The sequence below is a fragment of the Alligator mississippiensis genome, chromosome 2 (assembly GCF_030867095.1).
Source record: "Alligator mississippiensis isolate rAllMis1 chromosome 2, rAllMis1, whole genome shotgun sequence".
Classification (NCBI taxonomy): Eukaryota; Metazoa; Chordata; order Crocodylia; family Alligatoridae; genus Alligator; species Alligator mississippiensis.
Window position 1 is genome coordinate 50,254,746 of NC_081825.1, and position 26,499 is coordinate 50,281,244.

The 26,499-nt window shown below is 40.6% G+C and overlaps 1 protein-coding gene across 7 annotated transcripts in view; it reads left to right on the forward strand.

Annotated features, from left to right (window-relative positions):
• The window catches only part of FAM114A1 (family with sequence similarity 114 member A1), an 87,791-nt gene extending 65,621 nt beyond the window's left edge, over positions 1 to 22,170 (forward strand). For 3 of the 7 annotated variants that reach the window (XM_019480583.2, XM_014594950.3, XM_019480587.2), the window contains 6 exons: positions 8,296 to 8,405; positions 9,188 to 9,355; positions 10,614 to 10,753; positions 11,592 to 11,664; positions 14,467 to 14,520; positions 16,863 to 22,170. In XM_019480583.2, coding sequence (XP_019336128.1) covers positions 8,296 to 8,405; positions 9,188 to 9,355; positions 10,614 to 10,753; positions 11,592 to 11,664; positions 14,467 to 14,520; positions 16,863 to 16,964 — 647 coding nt within the window. In that variant the 3' untranslated portion in view covers positions 16,965 to 22,170. The remainder of the gene's footprint in view (positions 1 to 8,295; positions 8,406 to 9,187; positions 9,356 to 10,613; positions 10,754 to 11,591; positions 11,665 to 14,466; positions 14,521 to 16,862) is intronic. The other 4 variants (XM_059721637.1, XM_014594951.3, XM_059721638.1 and 1 more) reach the window with 2 other exon arrangements.
• The last annotated feature ends 4,329 nt before the right edge of the window (positions 22,171 to 26,499 follow it).

Below are 26,499 nucleotides of genomic sequence, written 5' to 3' on the forward strand. Positions count from 1 at the left end.
ACCGGTGGCAAGCTAGAATTAGTCACAAACGCGTAGTGGTTGATTGAAAAGATTGTTTACTTACACCCAAAGATGATAGTGGTGTAGGCTGGACAGGTTTCCAGGCGCAGCTCCGCTTAAGTCCTCGCTAGAGGACTACAACAAATTCGGTTGCTCCCACAGAGTTGTTTAGGCTCCGCGGGTTCGGTTCAGTTCCCTGGTCCCCCGGAGTTGTTTAGGCTCCGTGAGTTCGAAAATTGGGTTTACAGGAAAGGGATACGTCTTGGATTGCGATCGGCGACGGGGAGAGGCTAGAAGTGAAAGCTCCGCGGGTTCGGTTATTAAGCTTGAGAGAGGTGCGTTGGGTCCACGAGGGTCCGCAGCACTTGGAGATCTTCACACAGTACGAAGTCTCCTCCTCCTGGCGAGTTCTATCTCTCTTTCCAGTTTTCTCTCTCTCTCTCTCCCACTCCCTCTCTGACTTGGGCGGAAACTACCCAAGCCTTTTATATGGCTAGCAAGCCAATAGCTAGCCGCCACGTGTGCCTACATTTGCAACTGGCCAATTATGTGGCGCGAATCCAAATACAAATGGCAGGAACTCCTTTGCAACGTGCATCACTAGTATGCAAAAGAAATGCACCCTGCAAAGAAGCTGTAATTTGGCGGGAAATCCCCCGTTGCACCAGAGTTCTCTCCTGCAGCAGAGAACTCTATAGTGCAAAGAAAGCTACAGTCAGCGGGAAAATAATTTAGCAGTGCCGAAGCATACACAAACAAAAAACCACAACTTTGGGTTGTGACATCCCCCCTTGCTGAGAGCATAGCTAAATTATGCCATACTCTTTTAGCAATCTAGAATTTTGTCGTGAGTCGTCAAGCGAGTAGATAAGCAAACAAATAAACAAACATAAAATTCGCTGCCCTCGGATTAAGTTACATAACAATCAAGAAATAATAATCAACCCAAACATATAATCTGATTCATAACAAAATTGCACAATCAGGGCTTCAGTGGGCATCATGGCGAAGTCATACATCAAGCCCTCACTTCTCTCTGTGATGTCATCCCTCTTAGGGCTCCTCTTTATCACGCGCTCTGAATTCCGGATCTGTAAACAGAAAACTCTCAAAAACAGATTAATAATCTTATTCAACAAAGTTAAACAATTTTCATGGCTCAGTTAGACGAAATCGTCGAAGATTCATCATCTGGTTCTTCTAAATAACGGAAACCTAACTCATAAGCTAATTGCCATTGGCCTGCGTCTCCTAAAATCCGAAGCTGCCGCTTGTTAAGGCCGAAACGCTGTAGGAGAAATCCAAACATGTATCGCTCCTCTAGGGTTCTCGGTGGCAGTGGTGGGAGGTCGGATCCACGTCGTCTGGTGTCTTGAGGTCTGGTCAGGTGTTGACAGTCCCGATCAAGAGACAATCTTGGCTCCATCAGGATACGCAGTAGTGGCAACTGACAAAGAAGATTACTCACGGGTTTATTTACCATTGAACTGAGCAGAATCCGAAGGACGACGATATTCTTTTGCCCATAAATCTCGAGGCAACTGTCTAGACTGTGAGAAGTTAGTGGAACGGTTCCAGGATCTCGCAAGTGACGGTGAGGCCATGGTCTTATTCGCTGGAGCGATGTCAGTCCCAGCGCACATGCTCTCGGGTTCCAAGCACAATACGAGACACCAATCATTGCCAGCATAAGGTGATCTGCGCCGGTACATTCTGGCCGTCCTGCATGCCACACGTGGGCCTTTTGACTAATCAGTCCTGCAACAAGCGCTGGCAGTGGAATAGGCCAGTTACTATTACATGTTATCATGTCGATGTTGGTGACATGTCCTCTACTCCACGAAGCTTGTCTCACTAAGAAGCTTGCTTCTTCTTGGTTCAGTAGGTCGGATCCAAGTTCTATGACTAAACGTCCTAACCATACAGCTAGAGTCTCTTCAGGTTGAATTCTTGATGCTCTACATAAATCCTGCAACTCAGTTCTGGTGCGAGCATAATAAGTAGTAGCAACTCGGTTAGTTGTTGTTGTAGAATAAGCTGCTACTTTGGGAGTTGATGTTGTTATAGGCTGAACTGCTGCCGCGGGGGTTACTGCTGCTGTTGTTGCTTCAGGCAGGAGGGGCGGATGCACTCCTCCGCTTGACTCTCTCCTTCGTCGGCAGGAAGGCGTGGTCAGAAGAGGCGTCGCTGCGTCGCTAGGCGGAGTTGCTGGCGATGACGCTGCGTCAGTGGGCAGAGTCGCTGACCGAACTCTCGCGGGTTCTTCAGAAGCTCCACCCTTCTTTTCCGGTTCTTCCATGCGGTCTCCCTTTTGCTCGGCGCCATCTTGGACCGGCGTTTCAGGCTCCTTTTTCTCAGCCGCTTCTTTGACCGATTGGATCGCCATCTGCAGCTGGGTTTTCAAACTTAGGTTTTTTTGCATTAAATCCATCACAGTATGAAAAGTTGTACCACATTCTCCCCCCTTGTCGTACCGCAAGGCCACTCTTTCATCCGCGGCGCGTTCCTCTGTCTCCAAATCTTCACAGAGCTCGGATGGAAGCTCGCAACCCCGTAATCTAGCCATTACCATACACGGGGAGAACCGGCCGATTGGCTCCGATTCTTCACTCTCCCGAGCACATCGTAGGCATCGGGCACACTCCCGGGTGAAAGTCGGGTTCGTTTCGCCCGCCGGGTTGGGTCCGTCGAGGGACACAGTATCGAGGGGCCTAAACAGGACCCGCTCATCTCTCATTATACACCTGAACGCCGCGGGGAGCAAGTACACTTCCCTTTCTCTCGGGGCTCTGTCTTCAGAGATTCCCTCTTCTCCCTTTAGCGACAGACGTCCGCTCACAAATCTTTCACCCGTTCCGCCCGCCTGGTGTTAAGCGATATGCACCTCCAGTTCCTCAAAACTTTTCACTTGGTGTTGGTTATCGCGCCAAAGGCAATTCTGAACCAACTCTAGCTCTAGCGTGTTCTCTCCTGATCCCATCCTCGTCGCCATGTGCGGGCCGGGCCCCGATCCCGCCACCAAGTGCGAGTCGGGGGGGGGGCGATCCGCGGCCCGTCTTTTGCGCACGCGGGCTGTGGCCAGCAGCCCGGGCACGCGGGGTCAGAGAAAACCAGTGGCGAGCTAGAATTAGTCACAAACACGTAGTGGTTGATTGAAAAGATTGTTTACTTACACCCAGAGATGGTAGTGGTGTAGGCTGGACCGGTTTCCAGGCACAGCTCCGCTTAAGTCCTCGCTAGAGGACTACGACAAATTCAGTTGCTCCCATGAAGTTGTTTAGGCTCCGCGGGTTCAGTTCGGTTCCCTGGTCCCCCGGAGTTGTTTAGGCTCCGTGGGTTCGAAAATTGGGTTTACAGGAAAGGGATACATCTTGGATTGCGATCGGCGACGGGGAAAGGCTAGAAGTGAAAGCTCCGCGGGTTCGGTTATTAAGCTTGAGAGAGGTGCGTTGGGTCCGCGAGGGTCCGCAGCACTTGGAGATCTTCACACAGTACGAAGTCTCCTCCTCCTGGCGAGTTCTATCTCTCTTTCCAGTTTTCTCTCTCTCTCTCTCCCACTCCCTCTCTGACTTGGGCGGAAACTACCCAAGCCTTTTATATGGCTAGCAAGCCAATAGCTAGCCGCCACGTGTGCCTACATTTGCAACTGGCCAGTTATGTGGCGCGAATCCAAATACAAATGGCAGGAACTCCTTTGCAACGTGCATCACTAGTATGCAAAAGAAATGCACCCTGCAAAGAAGCTGTAATTTGGCGGGAAATCCCCCATTGCACCAGAGTTCTCTCCTGCAGCAGAGAACTCTATCGTGCAAAGAAAGCTACAGTCGGCGGGAAAATAATTTAGCAGTACCGAAGCATACACAAACAAAAAACCACAACTTTGGGTTGTGACAGTTTTCTCTTCTCTTTCTCTCTCTTTGTCTCTCCTCTTAGTCAAGTAAGAGGCCTAGTTAAACTTACTTCCACACACTGATACTTCTTCATGTATTTCTTAAACAATGGTGCAAATCTGATCACTAAAACGTTAATTTACAACTCAATACAGCATTTTACAACATCTGTCCTTAAACAGATGGTGGAGTTAGTGCTTGATCCATTCGCTTCTCTATTGCCTGAAGTTTAACTTTCTGGTTAGGTTTCTTTCTTCAATGTCTCTTGAAGTGCCTTTCAAATTTTGACAGCATCAGCAATGCAGCAACAATCTCTCTGAAGTTTGTTTAAGGCTATGGATATAGGCTTTAGTATACTGCGCATATCCTCTACATTCCTCTTTAATCCAGTACTTCCATCTATTTTATCATGGTTTTCTTCACAAATTTTTATGAGAATAGGCCAGTTCTTAATAAATTTTTCAAAACAGCGAACCACAGAATTCCATCAAACATCTCGAGGGAGAATTAGTTTGGATCCTCCTGCTCTCTTCAGTGAAGCTGAAGCAAAATCGTTGTTACAGAAGTATTTTGAAACTTTAACAACATTTTCTTTTATTCCTGAAAAAGTACTTAGGTCTTTGGCTAAAAGATGCATTAAATGGGCACTGCTGCCATATGTTAAGGAGCATTCTTCCGTTTCTTCTTCTAAATATCTTCTCATCTTTGCCACGTTTGCAGCATTGTCTGTGACAACTGTGCATGTGACAGTAGAATTTTTGTTCACAGTTTATTACAGCTTTCACTGCCACTTCTTTTAAATATTCTGCTGCGTGGGCATTTCCCGATGTATCTATTGTTTCTGAAAGATATGCAACCGCATCTTCTGTTGTCACACAGGCACGTATTATTGAATTGTGTACATTGCTCCACCCATCAAGACTTAAATTGGCAAATTTCCCCTCATTAGTTCTTGCACGCGGTTCAAGTTCCTTCTCATGCACTGTATCTAGTAACCTTCCACCAATGTCTGCTCTACCAAGTGGAGTGTAGCCTGGTCATAAGGACTCAACCATGTCAATGAAGTGTTTATTGTTAACAATGCGAAAAGGAGAATTTGTGGCATAAATGAACTGAGCAGTCTTTTCATCTATGGTGTCTTGTTGCTTTTTGCTGGTCCTTACTACAAACCCATCCATGGTGGTGGTTTTACTGGATGATTGAAATCTTTTGCTTGCTACTGATACTTTGTTGTCTGAAATAGGTTTAGTTGCAGCACTGCTGCTAAAAATATCAATGAATGCCTATGTTTGATTGGTAGGCAACTCGATGTGTGTGAGTGTGACAGAGCCATTAATTCATTTTTATGAGACCTGTAAGTGTAGGTTGAGCATGTTTGTGATGAGATTTAATTGTAACTGTTATTTTTTTAATGAGAGAGAAATGTAGTATTTTATTGATGATTTTTTTTTAATTGTTTTTAATCGGGCGTTTTTTGGTGTTGGGGGGGAGGGGTTAAATGATTTATTTTTATCCACCCTGGGACCAGAACAGCCCTGCTGGCCCCAGCCAGCACAGCTTTGGTGGGACAGTTCCTGGTGTGGCTGCAGCTGGCTGGATGCTACTGTACCTCCCTTGCCTCCAGCGGCTCCTCCTTCTCCCACTGCTGCCCCTGCTGTGCTGTTCCGGGTGGCAGGGGGTTGCCTTCCACCTGCTCCACCCATCTGCAAGGTCTGCTCATCACGCTGGGCAGGGAAGTGGATGGAAGGCAGCCAGGAGCTGGAGCCAGAGCTCCATGTGCTGGGCAGAAGCCACTGGGCTGAAGCTTCCTGCCTGCCCACCCAGAGCGGCACAGCAGGGGCAGGGGTGGTAGCAGCAGCTGGAGGTGAGAGGCAGAACAGCCCCGCCGGCTCCGGCCAGCATGCAGCTTCTGATGCGGCTGCAGCTGGTTGGGTATTGCACAGTAATGAACAGGGGGTGCAGTGGCTGCAGGCACACAAGCCCCTATTATGGGCAACCAGGGGCGACGCGAAGAGGGTGCACATGGGTGCATGTGCACCCCCTGCGCATAGCAGTGTACCCCCTGCAAAAAGATGTCACTGACACTGTCAGCAGAGCCTGCAGGCGGTCCCTGGTTGTCCCTGGCTGCCACTGACACTGCCGATGGTGCCTTCGGGTGGTTGCCAACCCATGGTTGACGCTCGCCACCCCCACACTGCCGAGAGTGCCAGCGGTGTCTGTGGGAACTCACTGTTGCCAGGTTTCCGCCCCCAGGCCCCCCCCCCCCCCCCAGCCTCTGGGGGTACGCACCATTCATGTGGGCGGCTGTTGGGCTCCAGGACTGCCAGCACCTCCAAGCCTGCCCAGGCAGCCATGGGCACAATTAGTACATCCCACATAGCCAGTCCGGCTGCCAAGGTGCCCACTCATAGGTCCAGTGGCGTTGCTTCTATGCTGCCGCCCAAGCCAGCCTCCATGCCACTGCCTGGCCAACCACCAGCCATTTCACTGGGCCAGTCTGTCACAGAGCTGCAGCCAACTGTGAAGGGCCCTGTCCCTATGGCCCAACCCAGGCCAGTCCCACCAGAGACTTCCCAGCCAGCTGTGGCTCCATGACAGCCTGGCCCAGCCTTGGCACTGGGAACAATCCACGGCACAGCTCCCGGGGCCCCAGCCCGAGTTGCAGCCCACTGGGATGGGTCTAGCCCACATGGCCCAACCCAGCCCAGCCCCTCCACATCCGTCCGCCCTCCACAGCACCCATGGGTCAGCCCAGCTCAGCCCCATAGCCACAGCTCAGCCCCAGCCTCAGCCTGAGTCCCACAGCCCCGGTCTCAGCCCTGGGCGGATAGCGGGGCCATGCCGGCTGGCTCTTGCCAGGCCACTTGACACACAAGCAGGGGGGAAAGCCAAGCAGACCCCAGCTGGGGTCCCCATGCCCAGGAGGGGAGACAAGAGTTTAATGCCCTTCCCTGCCCTGCTTTGCCTAAGCTGCTGCCTGAGCTGGTGTCTGGCCATGCCCCCCCCTCAGGGACATGCCTGGCAAGGGCTGCTCCCCCCCTCCAAGTACATCCTGGCTGGGGGTCCCTGCAGGCATCCTGCTGGGGGGCCTGGCCATGTCCCTCAGGTCAGCTTCCCCCCAGCCTTGTGGCTGCTGCCTAAGGGAAGGGAGGGCTTGTTCTAGCGTCCCCAGCTTCTAGCCTGAGCCACTGCAGGGACGTGGCTGCATTTCTGGAATCAAAAGTGAATGTTTGTTCATTTGCAAATCGGTTCAGTCTACACAGATAGAATAACCCGCAATGATTGAATCAATTCAGGTGTGGGCTTTTTGATTGTATGTCCCTGGCCAAGATTATAATCTGAGGACCAGATACTATGTAGCATAAAAAAAACTGTCAGTATCTTTTTGGAGTTCCATCAAGATTAGTTAATTGCAAAGCAAGGTACTTCTCCAGGAGGAAGATTCATCCTGTCCAGAGCTAGCATGATGGTCCTCGACTCCCAGTTGAACTCTGTTTTGGAAGTTAGACCTTAACTAGTAAATAGAGAAAAATGGGAACAAAATATCACTTGAAAACATTTCAGAACTAGATGGGTTTTGGAGCTTAGTTGGGAGTCTGATCTTTAGCATGAGTAGCCCAAGAAAATTGATACTAACAGAACTGTATTGAGGTATATTTCCCCAGAAAGCACTAATGAAAAATCCAAACTCAATGTAGGTTCAGTGTAGATGAATAGATCCAACTGTTATCATTTAGGAAATCCATCTAATAAATGATGCAGTGACAAAGCAGAAATGATTACCTTGGAATTCATTATCTATGAAGATGTTAGCTTTAGCTAACATGGGCAAAGGGATCTCCATGACCAAGATGGAGATTAAGTACTGGGAATGTCTGGTTTAATCATGCACATTGTGTAAGGAAAGTCTTGCTCCTTTAAGACCATGTAGTCTGGACTACAAAAGAAAAAAGCTCTACATAATCAAATTCATTCTTAAAGTAAAAGATTATATGGCCTTTGGAGTGTAGTCTCCTGAGAAAGCAAGCTGGGAACACCTTTCCCATATGTTCTCTCTAAAACTCTTGCTCTACCTGGCTCTGCTGTAGTTTATATTATCTCATTTGAGGGAAGAGGCTTGTGTGCATTCTCCCCCATGATGTTTTGTCAGGAGATTCCAGAGCACCAGCAGTGAGATCTAGAATTAGGTGGGATGGATAGCCAAAGTGTCAAACCAGAATCTGTCATTTATATAGTTCTTTCTGCTGCTTTCAATCCTTTTCCAGGTCTCCCATCTTCATTCCATCACTGTTGACTTAACCAATGAAGCTTTTGTCGTGCTAGAAGTGGGTGAGGGTTTTGGATGCTCTGGTTTGGCTCTATGTATTCAGTCATGAGTAATATAATAATGATAATCCTCTTACAGAAATCATCTTGTCTCCTTCTGCAGCAGACATGGGAGAAGAGTTTGTTAGCATGCTTACTGAACTGCTGTTTGAATTGCATGTAGCTGCTACTCCTGATAAACTTAATAAGGTTGGTACAAGTTACACAGCCTCCATCCACTTCCCAGAGGAATACAAAATGTGGATCTTCATATCTTAAGGGTGGTTGGCCTATTGGGTTCAGCAATGAGCTTCAGTTCAGAACATAGTTCAGTACTGATCTTGTTTGTTTTTCAAAAAAAGTGTTCAAACTACAATGTTTGAACTGGAAACAAAGTGTTTTTCACATCTAATTAGACTCGGCATTGAAAAAGAAATAATACACTCCATACTAGCTAGCTGGGAAAATACCATTGAAGTGAGTGGCATTACTTCTTCAAGTTGTGTCTACTCTGACCTTCCTGAAACAAAGCAGCTCAAGGTCCAATTATTTTCTGTCCACTTATCTCAGAATTTAGACTTTTGTTTTATTTTCTCTTTCCTATATCCTGTTCGGTTTTACTTTTTCCCTTAAGGACTAGTTATCTTTCTCTCTCTCATGTTACTTTATACCTTTGAAACAGACTGCACATGGTTGAGGTTTCAGTGACCCCAGTGTTAACAACAGCTTTATGTGCAGAGTAGAGACAGACAGTACAATACAATATTGTTGATAGGTAGTCAGCCTTTCTGCAGAAAGAGAGATTTCTCCCTATATAAACATGATTTTTTTTAAATATAGACATTTAAACACTACCCACATGCCTGAGGTAGATAAAACTTTTGAGTGGAACAATAAAGCTAAGTGAAAATGTATTGTTAATATGTCTCAGCAATATCATCTGATCAGCTATACATGAACTGTATTGTGTTTTTATGGGGCTTATTTGGTAGGCTAGGAAAAAAGCTCATGAGTGGCTGGAAGAAGCCAACTTCTCAAGATTGCCAGCTCTGGAAGAGAAGCTAGAGGAAAACACTGAAAAAAATGGTGAGGAAAAGACTGAAGGAGGAGAAGATGGTGCAGATCAACAAGGAGAAGTAAAGAAAAACAAAACTGTGGAGGTAAAATAGCACTTGAAGTAGATATCTCATTAACAGGATCATAACGTGTTTGAATAGCTTGTTTAACTAGCCAGTATTGCTATCTTATTCCCATGTGTTGTATTGTACCACTGTGGTTTCTAATACCTTCAGGTGTTTAAATTAGTAATGGTCAGGAAGTGACTTTAAAAAGATTGTAACTGACAACTACAAACTATGGCCCTAGCCCTGCAAACCTTACTTGTATGAGTATTTTTACTATCAGACTGTTCCTATTAATGAACATCAACAATATCATCCCCTCTGACTACTAACTTGTTTCAGCTTTTCTTTAAAAATTAACAGATTCAAGTGTACCTTTTATACAAAAGGGTCGATTAATTGAAGTCTTAGATATTCTGTCTATAGTTCTGTCCCATATTTAAAGTGTTGACTCAACTTTCTGCAATGGCTCTTTCTCTAGATGCCAATAAATAAAACATTGTAATCAACATATATTTAAATCATAGATATCTAAAATCACAGATGAGCAAAATAGAATTTGTTTAGTGGAATCAAAAGTATTAAGTCCCTCCATGAAAAGCCTTGCCTAAGGCCAAATATATCATATCCTTTGAGACAACTGCCTTCTCTTAAAGTAGTAGTTGTGATTGAAATTCTTAATTCAAGTTATGACAGCATGAAATGTTGGGAATTTGTTATGACCTATATTAAAGAATCTGTTATGCTTTCTTTAAAAGAGTTCAAATGCTGTTAAATGTAGGAAGCTGATTGGTGTTGTGTCTGTTGTAGATTATGATGTTAATGATGCTGCCAAATTATCAAGAGAGATTGAAAGGAGTTTTGGATATAGTCACTTTGTTTCTGTCTAAAAAGTTCGTTACCAAGAGCATAATTATTTTTTTTACCATACAAACATCCCTTGGAAATGCCCTGACCCTCTCAACTCCCAGTGAAGCCAGTATAAATTCCATGAGAGTTCAGGACTCTTATAAGGACCCAGATCCAACAATTTTATAATAGAAATTCCTGGGGCTTAACCCTGCAGTTTTGCCTTTTGTATTTCTCTGAAGTGAGTGTTGGGGTCCTTGCTTCACCCTTAGTTGATGCCTCTTCTTCTACAGTTTTTTTTTTTTTGAGCAAGTGTAACAGCTTATATTCCTTGACTTTGCATGTAATGATATTGTTCAATTATTTTGGTCTGTACTTAGTTCCAAAGCCTCTTGTATAATCTGTAGAAGTTAGAATATTACTGTTTCTTTTTTTTATTACATTTAAGGACATCTACATGCTGTCTATTGAAAGCCTTGCTGAAGTAACAGCCCGTTGTATCGAACAGCTTCATAAAGTAGCAGAATTAATTCTTCATGGGCAAGAAGAGGAAAAGCCAGTCCAGGATCAAGCAAAAGTTCTGACAAAGTGAGTACATTTTTATTTCTTTTTGTCATCAAGAGGAGAGTATTTGCTTAAAAATCTTAAAATCCTATTGAGCTCATAGTGTTTGTGGGTACTGTAACACAATGGATCAACAAACAGGCCTGCTTCTGAGGCTTCTGCCAGTATATTGTCAAAAGTAATTACAGGGCTAATTGTGATTCTTTGATTTGCACATAATGTATAATTTTTACAAATGCACAAACTGAAAATTGTTGTCATCATAACTGGTAGATGTGTTTACTCATTCTGAGTGGACGTTTTATCAGCAGCTCTAAAGACAGTAAACCAGAATGCATAGGATTTGCTTTTGCAGTTCATAATAGAGTTTGTGCTGTGCGAAAAAATGCACAAAAATCTATGCAATTATAAACATTGCAAATCTATTCCTATGCAATTATAGCCCACACCCTACTGCTTTCAGGAAGAATGCTCACTATATTCATTCTAGGTGGAGGTGAGGAGGTTGTAATTTATTTCCAGTGGTATTTTCAGTGTATAACTTAAGTAAAACAATAATTAAACTAAAAGTCTAGGGTATTTTACAAAAAAACAAAAACCTACCATGTAGAAACAGAGCTGTGTTTGGCCTAGTCCTTTTTCTGGCTGTGGCCACCACTGGATTTTTAAAGCCTCTGTCATGCTTATAAGTACCAATTGAGCAAAATCCACCAATCATACTTTAAGACAAAATTAATTTAATTAGAAATTAGATTGTCTGAAGAATATTTTTTAACTTCTGAGACACATTGAGGGATCTGACTATCCTGGGTAAAAGACTTTAAGTATATTTTTAACATTTGTCTCTCTTGTTTTAAACTAGTTTAACAAGTGCCATGTGCAATGAAGTGTCATCTTTAGCTAAGAAGTTTTCTGATTCCTTAATGGCAGTTGGGGTAAGATAACAGCATTTCCTAATATATTTTTTATAACACAGTCTTGAGGGACTTATAGCATAAACCAACTTTCTGCAAGAAACTAGCATAGGAGTAGGGAGAGCCTGAGTCCTCTCCTATCTTGCTAAAGAACATACAGAGGATATTTGCAACAGAATCCCAGTGGTTGCTTGATCATGTGAGCTGAAGTAGGCTCTGCAATTCATGTCTCCTATCTTCCTTAAGCTGTCAGTGACCACTGCATCTACATAGTTCTGTGGTTCTCAACCTTCTTAGACTCAAGGCACCCATTAGAAAATGCCAGCTCTTAGCTTTCATTCTTTTTTACTACAAAAAAATAATAGAGCAATTCTTCTGTTGCAAGGAACTCAGAAAGCCCACAACTTGTCAGAATGTTTTAACCCTATGAATTCATATTTGAAATCTCTGGGTTTATCTTGTGAATCGTGTTTGCACGCCTAACAGTGCTAAATTGCCTTGCACCCTGCAGCACCCATGAAAGGGTCTCAAGACACACCAGGGTGTCACAACACCCTGGTTGAGAATCACTGACATAGTTCCTAAGTCTTCTAGAAACTATTCTGCCAATTACTGAGTCCACTCACAAAACTCCAAGCATTCAAATAAGAGTCCTTCAGTATTTTAGAATATCTACTCAGCCTATTTATTTATGTGCAGCTGTACTTTAACCCCTCCCCACCAAATATTGCCAGTTATAATCTGTTTGGTGTCTTAACAATGTGATTCACATCATAAATTGCCATTTAGTCTTTTATACATCTGATAGGTCAGGGTGATTATATTTGCAATGTATAGGTTTGAGGAACTAGAAAATCTATCCATTTGGTTTTTCATTTAAACAAAATTATTCTCATTACAATCAAAATGCCCCACTTAGCAATCAAGCTCCTAGACAGCAGTCTTATTGGAAATGGTTATCCTTTTTTACCCTGAAAAATATAATGAGGACACTGATAGTATAATAATTTGTGTGACTTGAATTCAGGAGTAGCAAAGATCTTTATGAGAGCCAGTGAAGGAGAAGCAACAACCTCCCCAACAAAATATTTTGGAATGTACCAGACAACTGAGTAATCTGGCATAGCCCAAAGATAAAAATAAGCTGCTTTTCAGAAATAGTTTTTTGAACTTCAGAGATAAACCCTTTCTTTTCCCAGTGAGAAGGTGAACTTGTATAAAAAGTAGGGAAGCGTGCCCAGTCTTCCTTTCACTTTTGTGTAGGAATTAGAAATAAGAGGCCCCTGAGAGCTCCCTCAGTGTATCACTGGACATTTTTTCTGGGTTATTTAAAAAGAACATAATTTGTTGGCTTGCTTTGGTTTTGAACAGTTTACATTGCTACATGCCATGCAAATTGAATCTTCTTGCTTTGGCTGTTTCTAAGCTTATTTTCACATTTCTCGTGCAGCATTTTCAGTAAATATGTGCATAAAAAATAAACATGAAATATGAAGCAGACTTAACCCAGGAAATGCAGAACAAAAGATCTTGCAACAACTTTATTTCTGCCTGCTGGTACACGTGAACTTTATGCTGTATAGTCCCAGAGTTTGAGGCCACAGTGTGTCTGGAACTTGTGCAGGTGCCTAAAAGGTCGAGTCTCCCTACACCTCGTAGGAAGCATACTGCAATGAACAGTCCCAGTGCCTGTGAACATAAACACTTTATCTTCAGGGTCAAGGGGAGGGGAGGACGCTGATCTTCAGCCCACCACCAGCAGCAGGGAAAAAAGGAAGCGTCATCTAACAGAACCATGCAAACTGTGCACCCTCCTCCAAGCAAAGAGACATGAGATCCAGTCTTTCCTTGAACTCTTCTCTGGGGGCAGTGCAGATTTATATTACTCTCATGACGGGGCTGTGCTCCATAAACACAGTCCAGCCCGTACCACATGTTCAGCAATACAGACTACTAACTACATGCATCTTGTACAATAATTTAGAGCGCAGACAGGAGAGACCACTTTTCCATGCTTTTGGCAAGCTCACATTGTCCAGCGGTCTGAGGTTGGACTGAGACAAAAGATAATTTGGCAAATTGTGATCAGCCACTGAGGGAGTGGTTTAGAATGAAAGAGCTCTTTCAACATAATAGCATCACTGTTAAAGTACTTATTTCAGGTGCCTACTCATTATACTGAAATTTTGGCCTTGCTCCTAAATATCAGCAGTTATTCAGAAATTGGAAAAAAAAATTACCATGCTCACTTCCTTTAAAATGCATACTTACCATTGATTGTTACAATCAAGGGTATTTCATTGGCAGGTTAATTTATAATCAGCTAATGGGAATATGGATTTTTTAGTTCCTGACGCAACATTTCTATTCTGTTTTTTTTTCCTCTTTCTACCTTTCTTCTATTTCTTCCTATTTTTTAAAAGAGATTTAAGAAGCATTCTTCCTATTTTAAGAGTCTCATAAAGTGGAAAAATATGTGCTGGTTCTTTAAGTCTGTAATAAGAAGCAGGCAGAAGGGAAGCTGGGGAAGCTTCCAAGTGAAGTTCTCCAATACAGTGAACAAGTACTGTTTCTAATAAAGCTCCTTGTTCAACGTTAGAAGAAAGCAGTGCTTTCTGTAGGCTGTTACCTTTGTTATGTAACAAGGCAACATGTAGTGAGAAGAGTAGAATCACTGATGCCATTAAAAAAAAATCTATTCACCAGGACCTTCTCAGAATTCACAAAGCCAGTGCTCAAAACTGACTTAGTACTAAAGAAATATATTACTGATAAGTATGTTTAACTCTGGTATTAAATCTCATCTGTATTTTCCTTTCACAGAGCAGTAAGAAAGCAGAGATTCTTAACCCAATGGTCAATAGTGTGCTATTAGAGGTAAGCTTTGGGCTACTTCACATTAAGAAATATTTTGATAAACTCACTTTGAATTAAGTAAAAACATATATGTCTGTATTAAAAGCATAAAAATGCACTGGCCATATCCTTATAGCTTTGTTTCATAAATACAAGTTTCCCTTGCCAACCACAGGGGTTAGGTTCCTGAAAGTTTCCGCAGTTGGCAAAACCATCAGGGCTGGGGGAGCAGGGACTGTGGGTGAGGGGTGAGGGGCACCAACAAAACTGTGGGAGCTGTGGGGGTGGAGTGAGAGGCACGAGCAGAGCCAGGGGAGCCATTGGGGGTAGTTTTCTACTGTACCCCCCACCCCACCCCCTTCTCTGAAGCGTGGATACTCAAAACCGTGGTTGGCAAACCATGGCTGGCGAGGGAAACTTGGATAAACAACTCTATTCTGTCTTCAGCACTTACCACCAAACACTACGCCAAAGCTGCAATGCTACATTTTCAAAGGACTCCTAGGAGCAGTCTGACAGAAGTGAAATGCTTCTTGTTGTCTGTTATAATGTATTGACAGGAGCTGGGAAGAAAATTTACAATGTGCAGTTTTATTTCATAAGTTTAACCTTTTCTTCCTTCTTGCAAGTTATTTAGGAACAGACTATAATTATGAATCTCATGATGTTCACTGTTTTGTAATTGTTTGAGATTTAGTTTGCAGAGGCAAATCATTTCAGCCAATTGTTTCAGTACTCATAATTTGAGTTGCAGGGGCTCTGAAGTCATAGAATGGCCTTATCTTTGTAAAAACTGCATTTGTTCAAAACAAATATTAACATTCGTTTTCCACATGGGTGCACTTGCACTACATTGCATTTGGATAAATGTTTGCAAATACATAAAAAAGGAACAAACATCACTAAAGGAAAATTTGGTTTATAAGGTGCCAAAAGTCTCATAAATAATTTCTCTAATTAGTTTTCTGATTCTTGTCTTAACAAGGGATGACTCAGTACATTTTAGTAAATTCTACTTTTGACTCATTTTAAATTCAGGTGGACGAGGCCAAGGGAGAGTAATATCAATCATGTTTGGTTTAAGGGCTCATGCCATTTTAAAATTGAATATATATGTAATATACTGTCTTTTGTTGTACCAGCAAAACCACACATTCTCTTTCAGCATAAAAAGCCACAACACAAAATGAAAATTTGCATTTTGTGGCTACCTAGACTTAGGCTGGAGCTATTATAAACAAAATAACAATTATCTGAAAATGCTATCTAAAATAAAACTGCTTTGTGTTAAATTAGAAATCCACTTAAAGACACACTTTTGCAAAGCTCAGGAGCTTAACAGTAATGATTATTTTAATGTTCACATTTATTGTGGTACATAGATTGAGTCTAAAGCTGCTGGGAACCAAGTTGATACATTTTACTATACTCCAGTACTTTATATTAGGTCCTCAAACTTTAACATTTTAATTTGATTCTCGCTCCATCCTACAGAGTTTTGTGATTGTTCAGGTGCAGACCTTTCTGTGTACCTCCTAAGCAAAGATAATGGCTAATGGATAATGACATTCAAAAAGCCTGAGGTGGAATCAGTCTAAGTTACACAATTTTCTGTAAGTGGCATAGATCAAGTAGCCAATAGAAAACACATTTGCCCATGGAGAGTGCAAATCTTAGACTGGATTCCACCATTTTTAAACCAGTCTACATGTGCCAAACTTCTGTTCTGTTATGGGTATAAACCAGTTTTGTGTGCCGAACTTCTGTTCTGTTACCGGTATAGACCAGTTTCTAATTACTTACACTGGTAAAAGTGTAATGTCTGTACCTGGCCAAAGATTCACTGCTGATCAGCCCAGGATTACAGCATATTACAAAGTGTCCTGCTGTTACATTAAGTACTAGAAATGTTGTTAATAATATATGAGTGTGTTCAAGCTGATATACATGAATTTCAACCCACTGATTTCAGTGATGCTACACCTCTCTACACTATGTCTGAAATTACTTCTGTTAGTGGAGAGATTTGCAGCCTTGTATTAAGAAAGTTTAGTCTGCTTCTGAACACCACTGTGATATATTCCATCTACACTATATATATATAACTTTTTAAAAGGTGATACACATAGAAACTGAGGGGAGAACAGACTTCTATATCATGATTCAGGCCATAATTACTTGCAATTACCTAATGTAATTTCTAATGGATCAATATGCAGCTTCAAATATCTTGCCTGAATCTCTCTCCTAATATACAATGAAAATGAGCAAGCACAAATAAAAAGAATGTATTTAAATATCTTTATTTTACTGAGATATATGACAAAATTATTAATGAACCACATGCTTTTTCTCCCCTTTAGGGTTGCAACAGTACTACTTATATTCAGGATGCCTTCCAGTTACTGCTTCCAGTTCTGCAGATTTCACATATCCAGACTAATTGTTCGAAAGCACAACAGTAACAATTTCCCAGCAGTTGTCATCGCTGTGTTTAAAAGAACCACAGCTCTAAGCTCTTTAATGTACACAGATGGAAGGGGTGACACAGAAGGTGTCTGGCCACTGACAGGCCTTTGAGAACACTAAATGCAATTTTGCACAAATTGTATTGAATAATATTTTAAACTCAACTATATGTTCTACAACCAGCTGTAGCTACTAGAATAGGAAACTTCTTTTCTAAAATTATATTCTTCACATTAAACCAATGTATGTTGAAATTTAGAAGGGACATAAATCTTAAATAGGTTGTTAATTTTGGTACTTTCCATTGTATTTTGAATTCAAATTTGAAAACAGTGTTTTTTAAACATTGCAGTCCAAACACTTCATTTTTAAAAATATATATTTTCAGTGTTATCGTCAGTTTAAAATGTTTATATTTAAAAGTTAGTTTCTATATTTAATCTTAATTAACTCAAATTAATTTAGTAATTGAGCTTCCCAATATTATTGCAGTGTCTAATAGTAATCATTAGCAGTTATGCAGCACTGTGTGTTCAAAGATTTGTACAATATTAACTAAGCGTTAACTTTAGCTTATTAAATCTGTGGAAGATAAGAATTATACTGAAATGAAATTGCCTGAGCTCATTTTGGAGTACAGGTATAATCTGTGCACTTCCTAACCCATAATTGTATACTCATATATGCCAATCCCATTAGTCTCATTGGCAGAAGGAATTATAGGCTAGAGCAAAGGGATTGGCATAGTGCTTGTGGAGTTATTTCCTAATTACGCAGTGATTAAGAAAATTCCTTCACTTTGATTGGCAATAGTCCTTGGAATTCCCAATCTACAGTGCATCTCAGAAGTGTATTCCCATATGTGGGTATGTTATTCACCTCTACAATGAGTCCCTGGATGTAAGTAGTAGACATTTTGAATGGCCACAACAGGGTACATTGCAAGTTACTTTATTTTCCGATGTAGGAAATGTACTACCTCCCACTTCCAAAAGGATAACTTTGTAGAAAAAATGTTTTTAACATAAATTTGACTGAATTTGTGTTTGGCAACTTCTACTAAAGTGACTTCAATTACATTGTATTATATAGCTTTGGTATATAAGATGCACCTACATTTTTGGCTTCCTTTTTTAAGGAAAAACTGTGCCTTACACAATGGAAATATGGTAGCAAGAATCAGCACTGTCAAAACATAAATCTCTGTATTCTTGACAACCAAGGTCTGTATGTATATTTTTGAGATGCCCATAACAAGCATATTGTTCCATTTTTTCACCTTTCTCCCCATGCTGTCATTTCACTTGAAGTCTTCATTTTAAATGACATATTATATTCATAAAAAGAATTACTGCTAATAGGTTTTCTATACTGTACAAAAAGCAGTGGGAGCAGTTAAGAGAAAACTGAATTGGGTGGAGTGATATGGTCATGAGGTTACAAGTAGAAGCAACCATTTTTGTTATAGGGACATGGCTGAAGAATTCTAAGGGCAGTGGCCAATTTGAGAGAGTGGATAGCACATTTCAGTAGTAATAGTACTGAATACATTTCTGTAATAATAATAACCTGAGGGTGCTGTGTGTTAATTTGGTGAAAGCTGTATCCTTGGCTTAATAAATCTTCAGCCTTTAGATACAGAGTATTATTTAGCCCAAAGTAAACTTATTACCTCACAGACAGGAGAAACTTTCAGTTATTTAAGGAGTCAGTTCTCCTGACTTGTCCTTGTTTATTCTGTTTCTCTCAGCTACCTAGTAAGTTGTCACCTTGATGTAGATGCAAGCTGTATTTAAATCTATACAATTGTAGATAATATCTGAATATAGTTTTGATTATAGCAGAAATGTGTCGCCATATCATAAAAATAATCAGAGTAGGACACTAGAAAATATTACTGTATTTGTTAGAAATAGGAATCCATGTGTCTGCCAATTGCATAATAACTTTAGGGAGTCTGAAAAAGATGACAAAGAGCAGGTCTGTATCCCTACCTCACATAATGAGGTTCCTATACTGCTGTCACCTGCATAGTGAGTATGTTAAATATTTAATAATTTAGAGGCAAGGGTGCTCATTACATGGTCTTGTGGTTTGTTACGCAGAATTTCTATTCTGCCATCTAGGATTTTAGCATATTTAAGAAACTCTTCCATAGCAGGGCAGCAGAAAAAGCGTAACATCTTCAAAGTCAGTTACAAAAAATGGGAAAGGAGTGTGAAACTTGCTCAAAAGAATGTTCATTGTCTTGAGCAAAAAAAAGGAAAGAAAAGAGCTCCTGGGCAACTCAATTGGCAAACTAAATTTGACATTCATTGTTACTTATGCCATCTTGACCAGTTAATGATTATGCAACATGAAACAAAGAAGGTCACTTGGAAAAGTGGAGATGATACTGTAAAGTCACGAGCAATTTGACTAACCAGGAAAGTACAGTGATGCCCCTAACAACCATCTTGTCCCAAGTCTTCCCTTCAGAGAAAGCTTTATTTTCAAATACAAGTTCTAAAACAAGAGAAAATTAATTCAGAATACTGGGTACTAACCATCGCTGGTTTCCCCAGCTTCTGCCAGTTGCAAGTGGGAAAAGTTCACATGACTCTTTTTTTGATAGACCTTTCTAATTCCTGTGGGGAGACACACACTAGTGTTTCATTGAACCTGAATTATGCTTGCTTGTTATCTGACCCAAAGACCAAAAGTGTAGTCATGTGCAACTGCAGTTTCAGGTTTTAAAGAAGCATGTCTCCAGTATCCACATTGGGTTAGATGAATGCCCCCTAAGATCCAGTATCCTTTATAGATACCTTATTGTTTAAAGCAGTATTTGTGTCCAATTTATATGTTGTCAAATTAATATACAGTGAATGATTAAAATCCTGTTTAATTTTAAAGGGAGAATATCCAGAAAACTAAAGTACTTATATTTACCTTTTCTATGCCTTAGGTTTAGATGTTATTTTGACTTTTAAATTAGTTACCCATACATTTTAATTGAGAAGCTTTTCAATCCAAATCAGACATAATAGAGCTTTGCAGGCAGCCTCTGTAAATGTGATGTTGCTTTTACATGAATAGTTTCTATAGGTTATTATGAAAGTTTCATATTACCCCCATGTTTAAGTTGATTTTCTTGGGCATAAATAATTAGTCTAGGCCTCTCTCTCAAATTGAAAGCAAGTATCTCAGTTTTACTTTGGAATCCAATGCAGGATACACAGAGTTAATCCTCTTGAAGAAGCCCTGAAGGGAGCATTGAAAATTCGTTGTCTGATAAGAGTCTTTTAACTAAAGGTTGAACAAAATTGAACTGGATGCCTTAGGGGACACTGTAAAGAGTTGTTGAGGGAAATGATTTAAGACGGGATTGTTTATCTGAGGTGGTCCTTTTACAGGTTTCCTTGTACCACTTAAATTATACATATGGTGAGTCAGTGCTTTGCCCTTAAGTGAAAAGAAGCAAAAAAAAAAGAGTTAAATAAAACAATATATGAAGTTCCTGGTAAAAAATTCATTTAAATACCCTTTTAGGAAAGGAAGTATACAGGGCAGAGTGTTTGCATAAAGGTACTGCATCTGATCTTGGGGCATAGTAATGTCTTCCTATAATAAATATCATGAAATCATGAATGAAATCTTAAAATCAATTTTAGATAAGTATGCCAGTAGTAAAGATACAACTTCAAACAAATATTGGATTTCCAGCATCAAAATATTTTGTCTACAGTGATATTATGTATTCTTTATGATTCAATAGATGTTAGATTCATAGATGTTAGGGTCGGAAGGGACCTCAATAGATCATCGAGTCCGACCCCCTCATCGAGTCCAACCCCCCTTTTTTATGGTAAAAAAGCAATCAGCAGTGTTTTTTATCACTGAGGCTCAAACTAATGGGAGCCTCAGATGAGATGCAGAACTTTAAGGAAGCACTAGAAAATAGAGAGAGGAAAGTAGGGAACAATAACCTGACGACCAGATGGACTCATAAGTCTTCACCCTCTGCTTCTGTGATTTACCTTTATATACAACCAAGAGTAGAATCTGGATCAGAGTTTTTAGGAAGAGTATACTTGCTTTCATTGCTTTCTTGTCCATGACCCAGATACCTTGTGTGCCTTCGAATCCATCAAACTATTAATAGGCTAGGCAGGATCCGCTTCCTATCAGTAGACACCAATAAACATGCATGCACACACAGAGCAGGCACTGCAAGAGCTGGGGGCCATGCCAGTAAGGATGTGGGGATTGGAGGGGCAGGACTGGTAGCAGCAGGAAGGAAGCCCCATGCCACTGGCCCCCTCTCTCTGCCCAGGTCCCAGCTGGGGTAGGGCAGGGGTGAAAGTCCTGTGATGGGTGAGCGGGAGTTTGGCCCCTGTCCTGGCTGGGACCTGGGCAAAAAGAAGGGCTGGTGACATGAGGCTTCCAGGCATTACTAGCCCTGCCCCTCCTAGCACAGCCTTACCAGCGCAGCCACCATGCATGCATGTGTGTGTTTGTGGGCTAAACTGATAAAAATCAATTTTGCATAATCCTGAAAAATTCAATCAATAAAAATCAAAATAAATACTTAAATATAAGCATCAATTTAGTGTCAACATTTTAAAAAATAAATTTGAATTCTGCCAAGCCTAATTATTAAGTAATCCTCAAGTATTTAATTTTAAAATATGCTATTTGTACTCATTGGCAAACCAATTTTTCATACTCTAAAAATGACATTTAGTTGTAGATTTATAGCTCGCTGTTATGTACACCTTTACTTTGCAGAGAAGAAGGTTTCAGAATGAGTAAGTCTTTTGCATGTATTAGACTGAAAAACTGTGTTGAGGGGGTATATACAGGAATAAATACACATATGTAAATCTAAAAATTTCAGGTAATCATGCTAAGCTTAGCTAGAAGCCAAGTCTTTGGCAGGCATTTGTTGTAGTTCAGTAACAAAAGTATTAGCATTTGTTTTTCAAAATTAAAAAAGAAAGCTATAATTTATTTACTGCTTTTTAGGGTATGACCTATTCAAGCATAAATGGCTCTTCTCAATGACTTACTCCTACACAACAGCTCCCACTGCTTGAGACATCTGAACAAAGGAACTGTCTCTTCTATTTTTCTCAAGTCCTTTAGATTATCCATTGAAACTATTAATATATTTTTCTAAATTACAAAGCGTGCCTTCCTGTAATAAATAATTGCAACCAGCATGATTTTAGATGCTTTATTAATGATGCATCAGCAGATCAGTCTTCATAACAACTCAAATGAGTCTGAAAGACAACAGAATCCTGTTTGACACATTGAGGACTTTTTACCTTTGTCTGATTCATAAAAATGTTCATCGCATGAACCCCACCAGTGGGATTATTTATGAGACATTCGACTTTAAATTTAAATGACAGGCCTATCTGTTCTATTGGAATTTTAAGACTGGAAAATGACTTTTTGGAGATCTTTTTTAAATCACCTCAGAGCAAGCCTTAAAGTGGCACATTCAGCTAATCTGACCTGCTTTGAAATAGTTACAGTCTATTTCAAAGCCCCTTGGACCCTAAACAAATATTTTTCTTTTATCTAAGAATCAATTTTTGTGACTAATCATATGAAGACTAAAATAGCAACTTTTATTGTCAGAGCTGCTCATTTTCATTCTTTTAATATCTGACTCAGCAGCCCAAACAACAGTATTTCTAGAGCTCAGATTATCAAAGATGCTGGTGAACAAATGTATAAGTAAACAAAATGAAAATAAAAGGCTCTAAGTTCTGAAGCATTAAGAAGAGGGGATCCTTTGATGTTAAAAGGGAGGTGATCAATGGGAAAGAGAGAATTTATTTCTAAGGTCTGAAAGGAAGGTGGGGTTTTTTTTTTAAAGTACTTTGCAAACTTGATCAAACTAAACAAGAGGTGACATCCAATTATTTTCAGCAGAATATGAATGACAGCCTTTTTGAAATCAAGCAAAAAAAGGAGGGACATGAAGAAAATGAGGCGCAAAGATCAGGCTGTTCAAAGAAATCAAGCCCACAGGAAAGAGACTAGTTAATTAGACAGGCTGCTCAAACTAGATCACCCCCCAATTGTATTTACCTTCAGCCCCTACTCCAAAGCTCAGCTCTGGCAAAAAATCAGCAGTAGAAGTAGTTCTCCACTCTTATCTCCTTTGAAGAATGTCCCTTTACAATCTTTTGTAAGGATTTTCTAATAGACAGAAAGCAGAGCTCTGTTTATTCCTTCTGGGGTTTAAATGTTTTTCCCCAGAAGCTTAAGGAGAATTATTTCCTACATAAAGTGCATAGACTCTAAAGATATCTTAATAAGGGCTAATTCTGTGAACAAAAGTGGCAGCTGGTTAAAAAAGGAAAGTATGAGAGTAAAACTCTCAAAGTGATAGCTGTTTCTCTTGTGCTTGACAGGGTGGGGACACATTTGGCTAAAATGTATTCAAGAAAAAATACCTTAAGTATGGGAATGAATACTTGTATCCAGTGGATTCAACCAGTGGAACCAACCTCATTTTTGAGTGTATAGAAGTACAGCCCAGTTCTAAATTCCACTGATCACTTTGGACATCATTTACCAGCAACTTACAGGTAAAGGGAAGGACTGGTTTGTCTTCCCAGGCCTTACATCACCTCTGCCTGCCCCTACATCTATTTTGCCACCCACATCACAGTAGCACAATGAAGTGGGGGTGCTAAAAGAGCAGCATCTGCACGCCAGCAGCAGCACAGCCACTAATGGTGCTCCATGCGCACATGCTGCCCAGGGTGCTCCAGTGCCCACTCATGCTTCTCTCCAGTTCCTGTTGGTTCTGCCCTCCCTCCCCCAGCTTCACCTTTGCTCCCCCTTCAGCTCCTGGGGCACTTCAGTTCCCTCCCCCAGGCCTGCATCAGAGTCCTCTCCCTGCTTCACAGCCCAGGTGCTAGCAAGGAAGGGAAGTGTAGAGGAACCATTCAGATTATAGATGAAGAAATAAGTTACAGAAGGAGGAATTTTAAAGGCTATTGCAATGGAGTATAAGTAGGAACATGTCTCTAGTGGGTTATGGAATAGAGAAAATCCCACACAATTTACTGATTCGTTTTGATGCACTGGCTGGGGCAGTAGTTAACTGATTGCACAATTTCACAATGATTACACACTTAATTTATACAACACAATTTTATTTTAAAACTCTTTGCTACGTATATAACGCTGCTTAGCTTTAAGAAACACCACAAACATTAAAAACACAATAATTACATATATCAGAAACAATGCTCCGAATGCACTTCCTTCCCAAACAATACTATAAGAATTAGTGTTACAAAAACAACTACAATTACAACTAAAAGTTAAATTTGAATCAATACTATTATTTTTCATATTATACTTACAATCCTAGAATTCCAAGAAGCCAAATACCAAAATATGGTTTCATTCCTCAGTAGTACGATTTAATGGGTTGGCCTCAGTAGTACGGTTCAATGAAATGGGCTCAGCAATACAATTCAATAGGCTGGCCTCAGCAGTGATAGGACTAAGTCCCCTTCCTTCAGTCCCTTTCAGGTGCTCCGCGGCTTCAGCGTGAACTAAGAGATTCGTGTTCACAGAGAGGGTGGTTCAGGTGATCAGTCTGGACCCGGGATATACTTGCGATCTTTCCTTCGTTGTTCTACAAGTATAGTCACCTCCAAATTGGGACAGTAAGTTACGGTTTTTATTGAGCGAGCTGCCGTCAGTGGGCTCCTCCTACTATATCACTGCTCCCAAATTTGGGCTCGGATCTTACTCAACAGATTCTTTTACCTTTGTTGAGCATTTTAAATTACCTTTGGGAAACTTCCATATCACTGCAAATGCCCTTTTCTTACCAACCTGGTCAAAAGGCCTCAGGGTTTGATCTCTTGGAATTCAGGATATTTGCTCTCTTTGTAAAAGATTTCTAAAAGATGAAATTTAAATTAAGACTTTAAGCGAAGTCAGGACCTTTTGCACGTAGTCCCCAAAACAAAGAACTAGATAAGGAGATAAATCTTATCTTCTTCCTGAAACTGGCTAATGGGCAACCTTTACAAACATTCAAACTATTTCATTCAATATGACAGAACAATGGAATTAAAGGAAAAAATTCTTAAGATTTTCTGGATTATTGAATAGTCCCAGAAAGAAAGCAGTGAGTACAACCACTTGAAACATTTAAGCCTTGACCAGAAAAGCATTAAGAATCTTGCACTGATTTAAGATAACCTAAGCATTTCTCTTCCACCTCTTGAGTTCTACAGTTATATAATAAAAAAATGCAAATAGGGGAAAGATTTACTTTGTGTACCATATTAAAGAGTCCATTTCTAAAAGGTTTGAACTTATCACTATAGCGAAACAAATAAAATGGCCCCAATGCCTCAAAAAATCAAGAAAGGCAATGGATTTCCTGGACTTTTTATAATGACACAAAAAGTAGAAACATATTTCAAACGTATCTAGGTAGATATTTTTAAAAACCTTCATATCAGCTCAGTCATTTAAAAGCTCATGTTCACAACTGTTCCTGTTAAAGCTGAACCGCTTGGTGCAGTATAATGACTGGAGAAGTAATTTCAGAAACCTTCAGGAGGGAAAAGCCATATAAATGTAAGGGATGGAGGTTATGAAGTATTAACATGATGCTAAATTGCTGCATATCATATTCGCAATGGGCAGTTTACAATCTGTTCATCCTGATGGATTTAGCACAAGGGAGTCTGAAGCCCAGGCTCTGCAATTTCTGTCTCTTGCTAGTAATTTATGGGTAAATTGTACCCACAAATAATATGTCAGCACAGAATGAGTTTGGGACCCTGCTCAGCCCAAACAGCTCTATTATACTCAGAGGAGCAGTAATAAATGGAAAGTAAGGAAAAGTTGCAGGAGATAATGAGTCTGAATACTAATGACCTAAGCTAGTGCAAAAATAGAATTGCAATTTATCAAGAGGTACCAAATCCATTTGGTGCTTTTAACAAGTTGTAAAAAAACAGATTTTGTAGTTTAGAGCTAAATCTAAAGTATTTCTCCACAGTTTACCTTAACCCATTAAAATCCTATATTTGTGTGTACAAAATACTGTCTGATTTCAATGCAAAATTCCTACTGAATTTGCACTGGACTGCAGGATTTTCCCCTTTTAGTGACCTTTCTTGTATCTACGTCAGCAGCCAGATACTGCAATGTTAAGGATCATTTTCACCTATGGAATGAAACAAACTGGTGGCACATGGACAATGCAGCTAGAAAATTAATTATAGCCAAGATGGCCTTCAAACCTTTGGAATATGTATAAATCCTGAATGAACCCCAAATAAATATGAAATCTATAATCTCTCATTAAGGTTAATGCCACAGCACTACTCAGGTTGTTCGTCATATTTTGCTAATATTGAATGGCTGGAATAAATACAAAGCCCTCTTAACTGAAATATTGAGGTCCCTGGCACCTTCATGAACAGAAGATAGATAACATGTCATGAAGAATGTATTGAAAATTAAGGTGCCTTCTTTCATAAGGTATTG